Source organism: Bacillus rossius, chromosome 2 (assembly GCF_032445375.1).
Source record: "Bacillus rossius redtenbacheri isolate Brsri chromosome 2, Brsri_v3, whole genome shotgun sequence".
Taxonomy (NCBI): Eukaryota; Metazoa; Arthropoda; class Insecta; order Phasmatodea; family Bacillidae; genus Bacillus; species Bacillus rossius.
The window spans coordinates 56660255-56680326 of NC_086331.1; the positions used below are offsets into that span (position 1 = coordinate 56660255).

The 20072-nt window shown below is 36.0% G+C and overlaps 1 protein-coding gene across 1 annotated transcript in view; it reads left to right on the forward strand.

The window, feature by feature from the left end:
* Nucleotides 1-19672, forward strand: part of LOC134529303 (odorant receptor coreceptor) — a 234963-nt gene extending 215291 nt beyond the window's left edge. The window contains exon 9 of the mRNA XM_063363212.1: nt 18630-19672. Within this exon, the coding sequence (XP_063219282.1) occupies nt 18630-18680 (51 nt within the window). The 3' untranslated portion in view covers nt 18681-19672. The remainder of the gene's footprint in view (nt 1-18629) is intronic.
* Nucleotides 19673-20072: the final 400 nt, after the last annotated feature.

A 20072-nucleotide genomic window follows, 5' to 3' on the forward strand; every position in this document is an offset into this window, starting at 1 on the left:
AATTTTGTTGCATGCCGCGGACCGTGCGATTCGTAAAAATTAATTCTCGTCATTTTTTAAAACGCTCCTAAAGAAGTTTAACTAAAAAATTGGTTGTCTGTAAAGTCAGTTTACGGACGATATTTTAACGTTACAACGTCATAACAAAACATTAATGAAATGATTGCATACTTTTATGTATAAAATTTAATCATTTTTATTGAATTATCACTATTTTGTATGGATACAAAGAAGGAGCGAAATGAAATCTACAATTTAATTGATACATTTACTTTTATTTGCACTCATTAATTCAAATATGTTTCTTACTTTAACGAAGAGATTATTTTAACTTTAACTTTTATACATGTTTGCTATTTAACTTCTTCCAATCTGTGTTATTCTGTTACGGATAGGACGATGATAGGAAAAGTAGGAAACGAATAGGAGTGTTTCAAGTTTAATGTGCCTCGAAAAAGTCAAATCGATGGTTGTTCCAATCGAGTGGAAGAGAGATAGATGCAGCGCAAGCGTACAATGAGCATAACGGGACACCGCGTAACGGGACATGGTGCGTTACGGGACACTTTTTCGTGCGTGCAGCCGGCGTTCATCGAATAATTAGACGTCACGTCAAAAAAAAAATAATGTTCCACAAATTTTTACCCTGGCTTAATGTTCTTCATATGGCCTGTTGGCACAGTTTAGAATTTATGGTTAGTAAACCCAAATTCCTGGGTTCGATTGCTGGCCGAGTCAGATTTTCCAATTTTGGAAATTTCCTTCCCAGGTCCCGTGTTGTCCCTTTACCCCCAAACTGTAGAAGGCAATTTCCAATCACAGCAGAATCATCTTGCCTAGTTTTCTCTGGTCAAACTATGGTAACCATTATATGGCGATCGCTAGGGGTTCAAACCAGCATTTGGTCTGAACACACCACACCATAGTGTGGTCTTTAGCCGATGTTCCAGTTTGACCTTAACCAGCCTTGGAATTATTCTACGATTAATTAAGATGTCATCAGCGCTGTTGCAAGGAGTTTAAAATTTTCCAAAGCAACGTTTATTTTTACTGAACGAAGATCATACCAAATTAATTAATTTATTATGGAAGTAACGTCTAGACGAAGTCATTATGATGTTGTGACGAATCCTTTGGAGTGCCACATTTGTTGTTGGTGTGTCTATTTTTTCCGTGTCCACGCGGATAAGTGATCTTGCACGCATTCTGGCGGTGCGATGATGTACTTGCCGCGAGTTTTGGTTCCTAGTGTTCCGCTGGGAGGTCTCAGCAGGGTTGGCACTTGCAGCGCGCCTATTCTGACTTTGTGGTTTAGGGATTTTAGTTGTTGGTGGTTGGTATTGTCAGGAAATTTTGAATTGTCAGTTTTGCAACTGGCATGGTAGTCTATTGTGTTGAAGAAGAGAGATTACTCAAAAACAGACGACCTCTGTAGCGTAGTCAGATGCACACCGGCTTACGGTGCGAGGGGTTCTGGGTTCGAGTCGCGGGTAAGCAATGGATGTTAATCTATGTACAGCAATTTGATCAATGATAATCATGATAATAAAAATGGCTTTGAATACTAAATGAAATGAACCTATGGCCATTGGCGCATCGCTGCAGGCCACCAACAATTTGAATTGGGAGACGAAGGAACGAGGTTGTCGTGGTTTGGACGAGGTAGGCGAAGTGCAGCATGCAATTGTATTTCGAGGTTTTTATAATGCAATTTTCCTCGTCACAGTGACGACCAAGATGTTGTCGTTTTTTGAAGATTTGGTATTTGATGGGTGTTCGATAGACGACGGAAACTTCGTGTTTCACGAGTAATATGGTGGAAGCTACATTACTTTTCTTTGACGAAGCCAGTAATTCTGAGGTGGGATTACTGAAAGTTTTCGTGCGGGAGGCGGCCTATACTACTGTGTTCCTGGTTTTCGTGTTTCTCTGAAATATGAGTGGCAATGTTGGAGGTGCATGGTTTGGTTTCCTGCTACTGTGCTGGAGGGCTGAATAAAGCTAAAGAAGAATTTACAGGTTTTGGTTGCTGCCATTTTCCTTAAAACCTGTGTACCTGGGCGAGCATGTTAGTGATTGCAATAAGTGATGTAAGTCCCATATTCAACAGGCCATTTAATGCATTTAAGACAGCCTCGAAGCCTTTTTTAAATTAAATTGTGTTGCTAAAATTCTACTGTTGGGAAGGCTGTGACTATTTTATTATTTTTTGTGCACTGCCAAAACGACTCTAATAGGTATGTTTAGACTTTGTAAAGGACAGTGACATTTTAGAAGGAATGTGGAGAAATGTGCTTTTTTGAGTTTGGCTTCTTTACACAGCATATTAAATTTGTCATAAATGAATCTAGTATTATTTTTTACGTCTCGAGCTACCTTACCCTTACATTCCCCTTGATTAGCGGTGAGTGAAAAGTAGGGTACTCACAATGTTTCTTTTAAGTATAATTTTTTAAAACATGGAAAAATATAATAATATTCAACCAGTTCACTTATTTTGTTATATCATGCAAATTATTGTGCGCAGTTAATACAGGAAAGCTATTCAGGGAACAGTTTACATATAACTTTAACTATGGGAGATACTGGGACAACATAACGCATAAATGCCCTGGTAAGAATCCGAACTCAGTACTACGGTGAACACTATTTTGTAGTGACAATTGATTTCATGTAAATGTACAAATTTACAAATATTTGTAATCTTACATTAATATTTATGATCCATTTACAAAAAAAATGTACACTAACTTGATGTATTCAGATCAATCGCATCATCCGATATGAGTCAAATTAATGAGCACCTGGTTGGTAGCCTCGTAGTCGTAAGCACACTATAATCTTGGAGGTCCTGTTGAATTAAATCTCTGAGCACAAACGTGTAAAAGCTGTGTCTGAATTTGCCTGAAGTATAAACTTATACTTACTTTTCCTCGGAAGTGAAATCACAAGGGCTGTCCAAACTGGATGAATTTTTCAAGTAAACGAATCTGTGTACTTCTCGAGAACTTTAAATTGAAGAAACGTAGTCATTTAAAAAACGCTTTGTAATTAATATTTGATATGTCATTTAAGTTATTTTAAGACTCGTAAATCATCTTCACTTCATATTTTACTGTTATTAAAAATTGAATAAGAATTAATATTTAAACACGTTTGTAAGGAAGTTACAACAATTACATGCACCAAAATTCAAATCGTAACTATGACAAAAAGGTGAAATCATAATGTAAATGACTATAAATTCGTGTGACACTAATGAAGTTTAAAAATTACTAATTTTAGCTGAACAATGCTTTTCTAATAAAAAATAATTCCTAAAAAATAATAATGTAAACAACTTTATCAGTTCGCTAATACCGTTTAAAGAATAAAGAACGCAGGCTTTCGCGACCATTGTCTGGAGTTGCTTGGCTACAACCCAGAAGCCAAGCAACTCCACCGTTTAAAGAGGCCAAACATTACATCCCGATTCGTCAATGGCGAGTGAAGTACACAAAGTCACAAGTACACAACTGTGTACTTAAATGTGAATACGACATTAAAAATCTTATTTTATTCAATCAAAGAAAAAATCCTTTATATTATTTTAATGATCCCATATCACCTTTCCAACGTGAGTCTGTTCTGGAGGACCTGGTTTTAAATCCTTGTACAGCTCGTTATGATTTCAATTTTATATGGTTTTCTTTACTCCAGGTAATAATTCTGGTATGGTCCCTTGGCATATATTGCGATTTTTTTAAGTGAAGCTTCTTTACAGCTGGTAATATATGTCATCCGAGCGTAAAGAGAAGTGCAACGCATAGGAGTGGGGCTCTCGATGGTGAAGAGTAGGTGGAAGAATAACGAATGCAGTAGCGATTCACACAACTGTTACGAAAATTTTTAGGTTTTTTTTTGCCAGTTGTGTTACAATTGTGAATCTCCAGGGAAAACTTCCATTGTGTACTTCATTGTTTAGTTTTATAGTTCAAGTGAATTATTAAATGTCTTATCGTTCAAGTAGAAATTTAAAAGCGTGAAGTTTCACTTTTAACGTGCGTAGTAGCCACAAACATTTTTTATTATTTGTGATTTAGTCTTTAATAAGGTCACTGTTAATGAAACTCAAAAAGGAAAAAAAAAATCTAAAACATTTGAAGAGCCAACGTCCAATTTCAGTTCAAGGATCTTTACAAATCTTTTTAAAAATTTGTGTATCATTATTTTTTAAATATTTACCTTTAGTTTAGCCATAATTGTTTATTGCATTTTGGGGTTCAAGTTATTTAGCTTTCTTTGACATTTCCCCCAAAATTTATCTGGGCTTGGCACCTTAATATATCAGGATAAGTAGGGATTTAATTTGATTTTACTGAAATTTAAAATAAACGTGGGCCTTTTGTACAATGGCACAAAAATATTAGTACAGAAATATTCCTGCAGCGGAAACCGAGAGGTAAGTGATTTTTTTATGTGACTTCCATTAGTTTACCCCTTTCTGTAAAGGTTGGCAGTATAGAAAATTATTTTAGACAAGGTTTTGTATAACATCAAATATGTTCACAATAACTTTGAACAATTGTGGTATTATGCCTATTAAGGATGTTATGAATTTATTCTGCAGTTGAACCAATATTCTTTGCACCTCTTGAGCAGATGGTTTGTGCTATTAAAAAATCATCCAAATAATGTTTTTGGTAAAAAAATAATTAAGCGTTATAAAAGCTCTAAATATGTAACATAAAATTCAATTCAAAAAGTTATAGTAATATTTCAATTTTTTTTTTTTAAATTACCCATTTATACCTCTTTGATATGATTTTCCCTTTACTGAACCAACCCAAAAAAATTTATGTTTTTATAAGTTAAAAAATATTTGGTGCACAGTTAAGTTAGTTGTGTACATAAAAAGTTAATATATATGTGATATTTAGAAATTTCTAGCCATAAAATTAATGTTTGGAAGAGAATTTCAATACAAGCTATTTCTGTTAAGGAAAATATGTGCGGAAACGCAACCCTACAAAGTGATAGGTGCAAACAGTAGCGCGCTTCAAGACATTACTCCAATGGCTCAGTAGACGACACTCCACTGGCTGAGAGGACACCTTTCCACAGGCTGAGGGGACAAAACTCCATTGGCTGAGAGGAAACCATTCCACAGGCGGAGAAAACGCCAAACCACTAGCTGAGAGGACAACACCGCAATGGCTAAGAGGACAACATTCCACTAGCTGAGAGGACACCACTCACTGTCTGGGAGGATATTACTCCACTGGCTGAGAAGGCACCATTCCATTGGCTGAGAGGACACCTTTCCACAGGCTGAGGGGACAAAACTCCACTTGCTAAGAGGACGCCACTCCACGGGACGAAAGAACTCTACTCTACTGTCTGAGAGGACACAACGTCACTGGCTGAGAAGGCGATAATCCACTGACTGAGATGACAGCAATCCACTGGATGAGAGGACGGACGCCACTTCAGTGACGGAGAATAGGCCACTCCTCTGACGGAGAGTACGCCATTCCACTGGTGGATAGGACGTCACTACACTGCCTGAAAGGACGCCACTCCACTGGCTAAGAAGATGCCTGTCCACTAGCTGAGAGGAAACCACTCCACTGGTAAGGTGATGTGAATCCACTGGATTGGTGTATGCCACTCTACCGGCTGAGAGTACGCCACTCCACTGACTGAGATGACAGCAATCCACTGAATGAGAGGACAGACGCCACTCCAGTGACGGAGAATAGGCCACTCCTCCAACGGAGAGTACGCCATTCCACTGGTGGATATGACGTCACACCACTGGCTGAGAGGACGCCATTCCAATGCGGCGAGGAGGCCACTCCATTGGCTGAGAAGACGCCACTCGACTGTCAGGAACACTTTCCCTGCCACTCATTAAATTTATTCCAAGCAATTTCTGAACTTTCTCCATGCATATATTTTCCTTTTGATGCCTACGCACCATAAAAATATAGTTAGATATTTTCTGGAAGTCGCACTTTTTAAACGACTATTGTGTAAATTAATAAATTAAATATTTTAAAGAATATCATTGTGGAATACGTGAATTGCACGCCAAAAATTATAACAGTACGTCCTCTGAATTTACAAGAGAGAATATCATTCAACTCTTTAATGCATACATTTGGTCATTAGGACAATATTAACCGCGTGACTTCATAAATTAATACACAAAGTTGAGCTTAATTTTTCTCTACGCACGAAAGTTGTACTTAGCCTTGGATATTTGACGTATATTTAGGAAATTTTCCATCACGCTTGCCGGTTCCCCTTTCGTATAATCATTTTTATAACAACACTGTACTCGTCACTTCCTCGTTTGGCGAAACGCTGTGTTATTGAGAAACTTTCCTTATTCTTCTGGCCCGACACAGATCTCTTTACAACTTGGCTATGGAAGTGAGTCATGAAACACGATGGTATTATGATCACGAGGTGGTAGTACTAAAATCCTTTAAAACATTAACCCATTTTTAAACGAGCATTAGATTTTATTCTTATAGCATGAATCCATTATCATCAAAAGTAGTATAGAAAAGTATTTTCTGGCCCAGGCTTCAGGCTGAGGTACCGAGGTGCCGACAGCCATCTTGTATTTGACGTCACAGCGACTATTTTTGGGGAAAATTTCCTGAAAATTCCTCAAAAATGGCCAAAATTTCTAAAAAATTCCCTATTTCGAGGGAACAATTCAAAATTTAAGGGAAATTTTGAAGTTTTCGTCCTCAAAAATGCTAACTGCTTGAAAAGTCCGCAAAGTGGCTTAAGAATCCATGTATACAAGCAACCCTTAGCCGCCACGAGGTCATGACAATAACAATTAGGATGACATGAAAGCCTTTTAGAATTATGACTTAACTGTTCCGACTATCGTAAAATCAGTATTTTTTATGCAAGAAAAACGGGAAAAAATTTAAAATAATAAAAAAATTTGTTTATAAACATTAATATTAAAAAATCTGTCATCTAGGATTAAGGCGTCACAAACATCATCTTAAAAATCCATAATTATTTATCTAGAAAATGTAGAAAAAATATTATTTAAAAAAAAATTTAATAAAAAGACTTACATAATGGAGTCTTTGATTCAAAACTGTTGAGGGCAAAATAAAAAAATGACGTTAGATTCTTCCCCACGGAAGCCAACGACAGAATGATCTCCCACCATGAATGCCAAGATATATATATCGCCACTAGTATGACATCACTTTTTTTCGTCTCCTGGAGGCCACCATCTTGTTTTCGTCTGTTAAAGTAAGCTATCACCATATTAGTTTGATTTAGAGGGCAGTAATTAATTAATTATTATTGTGGCACCCGCCTTCTTGAAATTTTCACGCTATCTAGGAAATCTGTATTTATTAAGCTTGATATTCGGGAAAAGTTCCAAAAATCACCAAAAAATATACAATTAATTTACTTATAGATTCGATTGGTTCCTGTACTTGGTTCGATACTTTATCAATCCAAAAACAAAATTTTAGGTTTTAATTATTTTATTTAATAAATATTCGGAATTGTAAATGGGAGTCTTCACTCTCTAGAATGCTCACTTCTTCACTTGGTCCTCGAAAGGATATGGTTTGCCACATACACAGTCCAGCCACAAGAAATATTTTAAAGGTCCTTATGTAGCTACTTCATCAGTAAGCTGATTGAAAATGTTCTGACTGATATCGTCAAGAAAAGTACAAATGTCTTTCGACTCACTAAATGTATTTATAATCAAGTAGTATTTCAACGTTCCATGAAATTCAGATTTTGCCCAGTGGAATCCGTAAAGAACCGAGCACAAACTGAGGCATAGATTCATGTCCAGGCCTCATCGCATTCGGTTAATGAACATCTATTTTTGTGCTTGTACGCATACGAGTCTCCAATCTAAAGCGAGGAGTCGAAATGTCTGCAGGTAGTTCATCAGTAGGCACACGGAATTCACCTTTACATTTTTTCGCATGCTGTCGCAAACTGTCAACATTTGTAAACCAAACATGGCACTCATCGCAGCGAAACTTCATATGAAATGGTTTCTTCATGCATTTACTCCACTCATGTATTCGTGCATCATGGACAAATGCAAGCTACATATAGCAGACGCAAGGATATCTAGTCCACGAAGACGAACCTTTTAGGCCCGAATCGAATATTAATTTTGCTGCAGTTGTACCAATTCCCAAAGTATTATTGAGCGAATCAATTAATTGCTGTTTTTAGCTAAACCTTTACTTTCTGCTGCGCAGCAGGACCATTACATGATTTTAAGTGTCTTTTTAACTTATCATTTCTTGTAAATTGCTTGTGACACTGTTTACAGCTTAACATTTTGTGCGAAAGATTCTAAGTACATTCTTTCTTCTCGTGTCGTCGAACATTACTGTTGTATGAGAAAATCTTGTCACAGTAAAGACATTGCTCAATAGTGTTGACGAATCACCAGCCCTTGAAGTCTCCATCAAGGGTGAAACGTCATTCATCGTAGTTTCCCCTGTAGCCAGCACTGTAGACATTAGGCTCTCTTCTGCTGGTAGAACCACGAATGTTGAAGTCTCTTCAAGTGTTGTTAGTGACGATGGTAAACATTCAATCGGGATCTGAATCCTCGCTGACGAGATCTCCGCAGTCAATGGTACATCTTCCATGGACTTTGACGTTAAAGACGGTAATGATGCAAAATAGCTTAAAATAAAAGTTAATTACGCGACTTATGCACCAGATGGGACAAACTAGGTGATACTTACACAGCCGCAGCTAGTATAAATTTAAGTCCCGCCGTCTGGGGACTCGCTTATATACACACAATCGGTCGAATAATATGCTAGTCAAAACCAGAACTTTTTACTATAATACACGAGTCAAAACCACATTCAAAAAAAGAAGCACAATTGGAAGCACAATCAACGAAAAGGAATTACAATCGGAAGCATTTCGACAAAGAGTAAGCACAATCAACGAACACGCAAAACAGAGGACATTTATTTGACAAAAAAGAAGCACAAATGGACGAAAATTCTATATGGTGTGATACGATAACGTCATAGGAATATGATCTCGCCAATATACGGTAGGCTTCAACTGCTCAAATGCTTCAAGAGCTCCACCATTTCCTAGTACTCCAAGTGCTCCAAAGCTCCAAGAGCTGCCATGCTCCAAGAGCTCTAAAGCTCCAATCGCTCCAACATCTCTAACATCTCCGATTGCTCCAAGTTCTCCAATCGGCCAACAGCTTCAATTGCTCCAAGAGCTCCAATAAGACAATTGTTCCAATTGACCAACAGCTCCAAGTGATCCAAGTGCTTTAATTGCTCTAAGAGCTCCAACTGCTCCATCTACATTTGGCTCCAACTGATTTAAATTGTATCATATTCGAAAAGGGAAGTGTATTGAAATCCCTTTTGGAAGCACAGTCGAAGAAAAAAATGGAAGTACATATTACAAAAAGGACGCATATTTGGATGAAAAATCAGTCCCATCCGGCGTATATAACAGTACAGTCTTGTCTACGCACAATTAACGTAAAAGATGTACATTTACAGGAAAATTAAACTAAGTAGGATGCGATCGTCAATTTACGAAAGGATATAATGTCTCCTAAAGTCTATTGTTCCAACAGTGTTTTGGCTCCAAAGTCCATGGCTCCAACAGACATTGGCTCCAACAGTCATTGGCTCCAGCAATCTTTTGGCTCCAAAAGTAATTGGCTCCAACAGATTTTTTAATTTAACTGCTTCAACAATATTTGGCAACATGACTGCGTGACTACGAAAATACTAATCTATAAGACTACAAGGCTACAAGATTGTGAGTCTTCGAGGATACATGGCTCGAACTGTCTACAATAGCTCCATTTAGCAGCGAGAGTTATTTTATTTCTTGCAAAAAAAAACTTTCACAAGTAGTTCGGATTCTTGTCTACAGATGTCGCCATGTGTTGTGTTGAGGTAAAAATTATTTCTTTCTTTTAAGTGAGATGTAAGATGCTTACTAACGATCGCAAAAGAAGGAAGGCTTCGCTAGATATCAAGGAGAAGGAAGTTAGTTTTGCATGATAGTGCTTCTCAGCAGTCTCAAGACATATTATTTGACTGAGTGAAGGATTTTTTAAGAAATATATTTTGTGGCTATTTGGTAGCAGATATGCACAATGTAAATGTAACTCAAAATAAAATTGCATGACATATTTTGTAAAAAATGTTTTCAACCAGAGATATATTTCTCATAAATAACCAGAAGCACTCGCAGAATATCAGCAGAAGTATCAACAGGAATAATAAGGAGCACACGAAGAATGCCAGAAAATTTTGCAGTCTCATAGCCTTGTAGTCTTGTAGCTTCGTAGTCTCGTAGTCGCGCAGTCATGTTGCCAAATGTTTTGGACTGGTTGAATTCAAAAGACTGTTGGAGCCAATGACGTTTGGAGCCAAAAGATTGCTGAAGCCAATGACTGTTGGAGCCAATGACTATTGGAGGCAAATACTGATGGAGCCTAAAGACTGTTGGACTCTTGGACTTTGGAGCCAAAACTCTTTTGGAGCAAATAACGTAGGAAACGTTTTATCCTTTCGTAAATCGACGATCGCATCCTACTTAGTTTAATTTTAGTGTAAATGTATGTATTTTACGTTAAATGTGCATAGACAAGATTATAGTATTATATGCAACAGATAGGACTAATTTATTCTGATGAGATCGTATTTTACCAAGTTGAATTTTCGTCCAAATGTGCGTCCTTTTTGTTATATGTACTTACATTTTTTCTTTGACTGTGCTTCCAAATGTGATTCCAATACACTTCCTTTTCTCGAATATGATCTGGCCAAGTTCGATCAAAAATACAATCAAAATCAGTTGGAGCCAATTGTAGATAGAGCAGTTAGAGCACTTAAAGCAAAAACAGCACTTGGATCACTTAGAGCTGTTGGTCAAATGGAGCAATTGTCTCATTGGAGCTCTTGGAACAATTGGAGCTTTTATGCTCTTGGAGCACTTGGAGCTTTTGGTCAATTGGAGCATTTGGAGCAATTGGAGAAGTTGGAGCTGCTGGGGCGATTAGAGCTTTAGAGCTCTTGGAAGCTTTGGAGCACTTATAGCTTTGGAGCACTTGGAGGTGATATAGCTCTTGGAGCAATTGAAGCAGTTGTAGCTGTAATAGCAATTAAAGCATTTAGTGCTTTGAGCACGTGGAAGCTTTTGGCCAATTGGAGCAATTGGAGAATTGTAGCTCTTGGATCAAATGGAGCTTTGGAGATCTTGGAGTAATTGAAGCATTTTTGCACTTGGAGCACTTGGAACTGTTGGAACTCTTGGAGCATTGGAGCAGTTGGAGCCTACCATATAATGGCGAGATCGTATTCCTGTGATGATATCTTATCACACCACATAGAATTTTCGTCCATTTGTGCTTCTTTTAGGTCAAATACATGTCCTGTGTGTGTATTGCATGTTCGTTGATTGTGCTTCCTCTTTGTCGAATTGCTTCCGATTGTGCTTCCTTTTCGTTGATTCTGCTTCCCATTGTGATTCATTTTCGTTTGACGGTGCTTCCACTTTGTCAAATGTGCTTCCGATTGTTTTTCCTTTTTTGATTATGTTTTCAATTGTGCTTCATTTAGTTGATTGTGCTTCTTTAGTTGATTGTTCTTTCGATTGTGCTTCCTTTTTTGAATGTCATTTTGATTCGCGTATTATAGTAATTGGTTCTTGTTTTGACTAAAATATTATTCGAACGGTTATGTGTATATAGCCGAGTCCCTAGACGGCGGGACATTCAAGTTGTTACAGCTGCGTGGGTGTAAGGATCACCTAGTTTTGTCCCATCTGGTGCATAAATCGCGTTATAAGCTGTTATTTAAAACTCATATCATCTTTACCGTCTTTAACTGCGAACTCAATGGACGATGTACCTTCGAATGCGGAGATCTCGTCAGCGAGATGCAAATCCCGATGGAGTGTTTATCATTTTCATCAACAACACTAGAGGAGAATTCAACTGGCGTGGTTCTACCGGCAGAAGAGAGCTTAATGACTACAGTGCTGGCTGCAGAGGAAACTACAAGAACTATGTTTCTCCATCGATGGAGACTTCAAGGGCTGGTGATTAGTTAACAACTATCAAGCATCGATGTCGTTACTATGACCAAATTTTCTCAAACAACAATAAAGGTCGATGACACGAGAAGAGAGAATGTGCTAAGAATTTTTCGCGCAAGATGTTAAGCTGTAAAAAGTGTCACAAGCAAATTATAAGAAAGTATACGTTGAAAAGACCCTTGAAGACATGCAATGGTCTTGCTGCGCGGCAGATAGTAAAGGTTTCGCTTAAATAGCAATTTATTTATTCTCTTAAGAGTACTTAAGGAATTGGTACAACTGCAGCAACATCAGAATCTGGTTCGGGCCTGAAAGGTTCGTCTTTGTCAATTAGATATCCTTGCAACTACTGCGAAATGTCGTTTGCATTTGTTCATGATTCACGAAGACATGAACGGAGTAGATGCATGAAGAATCAATCTCGTTGAAGTTTCTCTGAGATGAGTGCAATGTTTGGTTTACATGTATTGACAGTTTGCGATGCCATGCGAAAAAATGTAAAGGTGAAGTCCGTGTGCCTACTGATGAACTACCTGCAGACATTTAGACTCCCCGCTTTAGATTGGACACTCTTTTTTTGCGTACAAGCACAAAAACCGATGTTCATCAACCGAATGTGATGAGGCCTGGACATGAATCAAAGCCTTAGGATCTGCTCGATGCATTACATGTAAATTATAACGGATTCCACTTGGCAAAATTTGCATTTTGTGGAACATTGAACTACTGCTATTATCTAAATACGTTTAGTGAGTCTAAAGACATCTGTACTTCTCTTGACGATATCAGGAAAAACAGTATCAATCAGCTTCCTGATGAAGTAGCTACATACGGACCTTTAAAATATTTCTTGTGGCTTCGCTGTCTATGTGACAAATCATATCCGTTCAAGGGAAAATTGAATAAGTGTGCATTGAAGACAGTGAATACTCCCATTTACAAATCCCACGATGTGAAGCCATCTGTTAAACACAGTGTCGATAAACTTTGTCGGGAAGAAAAAGACTATGTAGGCAAAGGATCTGGCTGGTCTCTGTCTTCAGTAAACCGATTGGAGCTAAGAGTTAGTCAGTTTAAGCCAATGTATAACTAATTGTTTATAAGATTCCTAATTTTAGTAAGTATTCCTGTAGTATAATGGAAAATACATAATAAATTTTGTTTGTAAGAAAAAAAAAATTTCGAACCTGTCACTTTTATATTATATTGATGAGATATTTTTTTTTTTTTACATTAATAAAGGATCGAACCAAGGACACATTACGATCTAATAAAGTAGTAAATTAATGAGTGATTATTTTATGTTGTTTGGAATTTTTCCCGAATTTCTAGGATAATAATAACGAATTTACAAGATGGCAGTCAATATTTCCTCATTGACTTCTACTGGTTGGTTGCCTAGGAAACTAAGCTGCTTTTAGGACTTTCTACCATATTTTATTTAATAATAATATTAAACCTAAGATTACTTTTTTATCGTTAAAGTATCGAAACAAGGACAGGAACCAATCGAATCACCCAGTAGATTAATTGTAGATTTTTTTGATCATTTTTGGAATTCTTCTCGAATTTATAATTAAATAAATACAGATATACTAGATGGCATCCAAATTTTAAGATGGCTGGTGTCACAATAATAATAAAATTATTACTTCGTTTTAGCAGGTTAAAATTAAACTAACATGGCTGTAGCGCACTCTAGAAGACGAAAACCAATTTGTGGCTTCCAGCCGACGAAAACAAGATGGCGGAAGTGACGTCATACTAGTGGCTATTTACATACCTTGGCTTTATTGGTGGGAGTTTATGCTGTCGGTGACTTCCGCGGAGTAAGGATCTGACGTCATTTTTTTTATTTTGCCCTCACACGGTTTAAACCAAGGACTCCATGAAGTGATGTGCATTTTTTAATTAAAATTTTATTAAATAAAATTTAAAACTAGTTTTAAAATTTTCTAGGTATGGTATTTTGGATTTTTAAGGTGGGGTCGCGACGCCTTAATCCAAGATGGTTGAGTGATTTTATATAAATTTTAATAAATTATTTTTTTATGAATTTAAATTTTTTCCTGATTTTCTAGCATTAAAAATACGAAATTCAATATGGCGGTCGTAACGATTATCGTAACAGTTAAGTCATAATTATAAATGGCCGCCATGTCATCCTAATTGTCAAGGTCATGACCTAGAGGTGGGTTAGGATGGCTTGTAGATATGGATTCTTAAGCCACTTTGCCTACTTTTCAAGCTGTTGGCATTTTTGAGAACTAAAACTTCAAATTTTCCCTCAATACGGGAATGTTTCCCTCGAAATAGGGAAAATTTTAAGGGGTTTTTGCCAATTTTGAGTCATTTTTGAGGAATTTTGAGTAAATTCGACACCAAAAATGGCCACCGTGATGTCACAATCCAAGTTGACGGTCGGCACCACGGCACCTCAGCCTGAAGCCTGGGCCAGAAAACACTTTTCTATACTACTATCAAACACTAAATGCTGATGACTTATAAGATGTTAACACCTAGGGTAAAAATATAATTTTCTTATTCAGTGATCTACACATCTTATTTAAACATTTAAACAAATTGAATCAAGCATTTGAGAAACAACATAAGTCACAAACAACAGATTTTACAGAAAGTGAATAAAACGTAATAGTCAATGGCATGTGGCAAAATATGTATATGTGATAGATACTATGGATACATTACAACGTTAATTTACTTCTCTTTAATGTAAAAAAGAAATACATTGTATTTACAACCCCCCCAAAAACTATATTTAAAAATGCTGGACTTATGTTGTTTCTCAATTTCCTACATAAACTCAAAATATATTGTTCTGAAATGTGCTATTTTTGCTTTAAGGTAGTCATAATATTCCACAAAACATAATATGTATTTGCGCACACAAAGTAATACTATAAATTTGCTTAGAACATAAAAAAATACCAATAATTATATGAATATAAATGCATTCAGTCCCTAATGCACTAATCTTGCTGATATGAGAAAGTCTATACGATGTAGGTTTTTAGATCTACCTTTGCATATGCGGCCTACACCAACTTTAACATTGAGAGATCACTTTTTAATACAAATAAGTATGCACACGTCCCTCTTCAAAATGAACTATTTGCTGATGATGTGCGGTAAAGTCTACATTGATGTGATTAATCATCAGGCTGGTTTTGCGTTACTTCAGTTACACATGTTGGCCACAAGAATAATTCATTATAGAATGACTGGCAATCTTCTGTGTGTGGCAAGTAGTTTTGCAACTTGCGGAGGTCATCTATTTTGTTCTGGTTGATAGGGATGCAACCTGCAGGATACACCATGCTTTTTGGAAGAACAAGGTCCGCAAGTGTGCAATTGAGAACCCTAAAATGGTGCATGACAAGGGAATCAATAAATGGCCGTGCCACAACAAGTCCATCATTGTCACTTGCATAACTGAAGTGCATGAACTGATTTGGTTTGAAGCTTGTTTTCTGGTCTCTAGGCACAGATTTTCCATAGGACTCTTGTGACAGCACATTCCTCTTAAAATACTTGGGCCACCATTGCTTGAAGTCGAGAATGCTGATGGAATCTGCTATTACAACCGTGAAGGATCTCTTGCAGGATGAAGTTACAATTATCTCAACATACTCCTTGATGGTGTACACTCTGTCGTACTTCTTGATTTTTCTCTTGAGTACTGAGAAATCCCTATCGCAGGGCAGGAAAGAGTGTCCTCTTATTGGGAAGTAATGTTCGATATGTCTAAAACGTTTAAGAGAAGTCAAAGCAGACAACATTCTGATGAATGTATGGTTCTTATTTTGTGCGCTGCACCCATCAGAAAATATGTACAACTCTTTGACTCCCTTCAATGACGTATTCAAGAACTCCAAAACAAATGAACATACCTCATTAAGCCCCTTTGTTCCAATTCCCTCATGGTACACAAAGAAAGTTGCATTGCCATCTTTGAGATTATGTATGCAGAAAACACTGATGGTTAACTGTCTAAGGTAAAACACCTCCTGGACTGGAATGCAAGGCAACTGTAAATTCTGCATGAAATCTATGCAAATGGCTCCCAAATCACCCGTTTTATCAGCTTTGATTATCTCGCTGATTTCCTTTATTTTCGCTGAAAATTTCTTAGCCCGACGCAAATACACACATTTTTCTGCTTCAGCTACTTTCTTTGCTTTTTGGTTTAAAAAGGGGCTTTTAAGTTTTATATCCAACTCCTCACAAGTCGCACATGTATCTGCCTGGGGTTGTCCAAACGACAGAGAAAAATGCTCTCTGAAAACTTTCAGATAGAAGCGATAGTTTGCAGCTGACATTTCAGGGTACTTCTCTTGGAAGAGCGAGTACATGATCTTGACGTCTAGCTTCTCGCTTAAGTAGTGGTATTCTTTGCTACTGTAGTGTGATATTTTAACTGGAAAAGAGGATATATGCTGTTTAATAGCATCTATTACCAACCCTGATTTGGTATTACCTGGGATTGATTTCCCACGCATATCATGTGGACTTTTACCTTCAGAGAGCAACTTACAGAGTCTACGAACACGTTCCTCCGAGATAGCATGTATGTTACAAAAAGCTGTTTTACATACTTGATGTTTTCCTGAACTCGTTGATATCTCATATACATATGTACATCCTCTTGATGGTTTTGAAGAAGCTTCCTTTGAAATGCGACGTCTACGTCGCATCACCTTTTTCGTGGAAATAAGACTCTGGAGGTAACAATCCTGTTCATTTTTGGTATCTAAACTTGTAAATTTGTTAAAGACCTCTTCTTGTTGAGGTGGAGATACAACCGAGAAACATTTTCGTCTGCATCTGCAACACAGAGAATAATGTCAGCATAATTTTTCTGCAATTATTCCTTGTGCACTAACAACTTGTCAGGTCAATTCATTGTGCATTAAAGTATTGTTAGAAGTACTTATGTGCATTATGTTGTCTCACAAAAAATGTAATAAAACTCTACAAACGTACACAAATTTTATATCGATAAAACTTGATAAAAAATTAAACAAAATATGCAAAACATCTATGAATATCTAAACGTTTTTTATGCAACTGAATTGAACAGAATTTCATTTAACCAAACATTACATATTTTTTCAGGAATGTTTAGAAATAAGTGTAAAATATGGTGTGCTTATGGATTCAAAATGCATATAGTTAACTTACTTGCAATTTTCACCCTGTTTTTTTGCAGGGATTTCTTTTCTACTCCAACTAGTATATGCTTCACACTTTACACGTGCTCTTTTTATCTGTTCAGACTTATATCTAAATGTATTTCGACACCCTTACTTGCGCTTTTTACTGTCAGTCACACATTCATTGTCACTGGAAGGTTCCATATCTTAAGCACAACAACAAACACATCAAACTGTTTCTTTGTCTATGGTGTTGAAACTACATTACTACAGTACCATAGACAAATAATATTTCACCATGCATCAGTGCTATCTGGTGAGAATAGCTTTGAGGCCAGCCAAGAACTGCCATATTGGATTTTATAATTTTTCATCACAGCTTCTGTTCTGTGTATAGAATGTTTCGCTACGACATAACATAAATTAGAGTTTACCAAATTTCATAAGATGATTAAAGTTTTTATATATTTAATATTTTTAATGTGGCAGCTCTGTTATAAAATATATAAAAATGCAATATTTAATGGGGACTGTTCCTGAAATAATAATAACAGCAGCAGCAGCAGATCAACACTGGATTTATAAAATGCACTATGTTATGACTTGTAGTTCCAAAAATGAAGTTACAAAATGCACATTTCTTTCATAGTAAAGTTATATCCTATGGCTTATCGTTATAAATCGAGTTACAAAATACACATTAATTGCTGGTTATAGTGATAAATGTAACAATTGAATATGGCGAGGCATGTCTGGCCTTAACACACTAAATCTATGGCTATACAGGAATAAAGCAAATTGGTGCTTTGTGGTGTTTGAGCGGGGTATTTGAGAAACAACATAAGTCCTGGACTTGTGTTGTTTCTCAAATACATAGCAATTAGAGAAGGCTATATCTATGCAATGATTGTGTGGACCTAAGTGGTTATTTGCCAGCATGTACAACTACCCTCCAACAAACTGTTATTGCTGATAACTCATTTTCGCCAAAATGTGGACTTATGTTGTTTCTCAAATTCCCGATTCAATTATTTTCAATAACCGCTTCACTTACTTAAAATAAAAACTGCTGAACACGTTGGAAAGCACTAGCTAAACGTAAAAGACGACAAGGAGATATAGTTCTAGTGTTCACAGCAAAGCCCAGTAGTTCCAAAAAACGTTACTATAGAACCACAAAAGACATTTTATACTAGATATGAATAAAACTTTTGTGTGACATGGTAAAAGTAAATGTAAATAATGTTGTATTATTTGGAAAAAAATTTACCGGATAAGTTAATATTACCTGATTGATATATATTATCATCTCGTTTAAATCCTAACTGTGTTTTTAAAATATTTTTCCAGATTCTTGGCGCTGTTGTCACCTACTTTCTTCTTCTGATACAACTGAACTGAAGTACATCCTCATGAAAAGCCAATTTACTAGCATGGTGCTGCAATATCACTTTAAAGGTGTACACACTTGTTTTAATATTTATATTCCCTACCATGCAATTTAAATTTTAAATATAACTGTCCACATATATTAGCATAACACGTACTTTAAGTTCTTTTATTCACTTCGTGGTGAACGTAATTAAACATGATATTTTTACATGATGCAATATTTGTATAGAAATTATAAAAAAAATGTAAGTAAAATAATAATTTCTTCGTTATTTCAAAAAAGTTATTCACTTAATACCAACAAGCAAAACATTATCACCAAAGCACAAAACAACACAACATTATAGGGAATAATTTTTCTAGATGCACTAAATAAGCAAATAAGCACCAACATACTTAGATTTTAACGCATTTTAAAACTGTGAATGGTGCCAGCACTATAACTCAGTATAAATTCAACAAACATTTATGATACATCAAATTCAAAGACAACCTCCATAGCGTAGTCATATGCACGCCGGCTTTCGGTGCGAGGGGTTCTGGATTTGAGTCCCAGGTATGTAATTGATGTAGATTTGTAACATCTGAATTCGTTTATATCAAATCCAATAAAACGTTCAGATGAAACAGGTAATTGTCAATATAAGGTATTAAAAAAAATATGATAGCATTGTTGGTGTTCAAAATCACTAAAACCAAAACCTAAAAACAATTGATATGTGCTATTATACACTATAATTTACTAAAGTAAAACATTAAAAGTAATTTTAAAAAGCATACTTTGAAATATTGTTTGTCTTTTGTCAAATATTTAAAATCAAATGACAAGTGTTTTTTTAAAACTGAGAAATTGTATTTTGTGCATGAAAATTAGCTATAGTAAATCAGTTTGAATTTTTTCTAAGTTTTCTGAATCACATAACACAATTTTTTAACTACAAGGTTTCAAGTCATAATACTGTGATTAATCTTAGAAATAAATTGTTTACACTTGTGCCGCATTTTGTTTCACACTTTATTATTATTAATAATACGCAATTTCAAGCACAAAGTTCATGGATAAAATAAGTAGTGAAAAACTTATTTCCTTCGAATAGCATTACATTAGTAATACTTAAATATATTGTATTTATAAATAAAGATTACTGAATAAAATTCTATAATATGGAAGTACAACAAAAAATTTGGTATTTAAATAATAACAATTAAATGGCTGAGGAATATAAAAAATTATAACTCTAAATATTGGCATCTGAATGAACTTAACTTTAAGGTAATGATCGACTTATGTGCAGCATGATCATAACGACTGATGAAGTTTCTTAGTATATTTTTCGTGAAACATTAGTCTCACTATTAACATACATACAATCATTGGCCAAAAACTAAAACTCGGGGTTG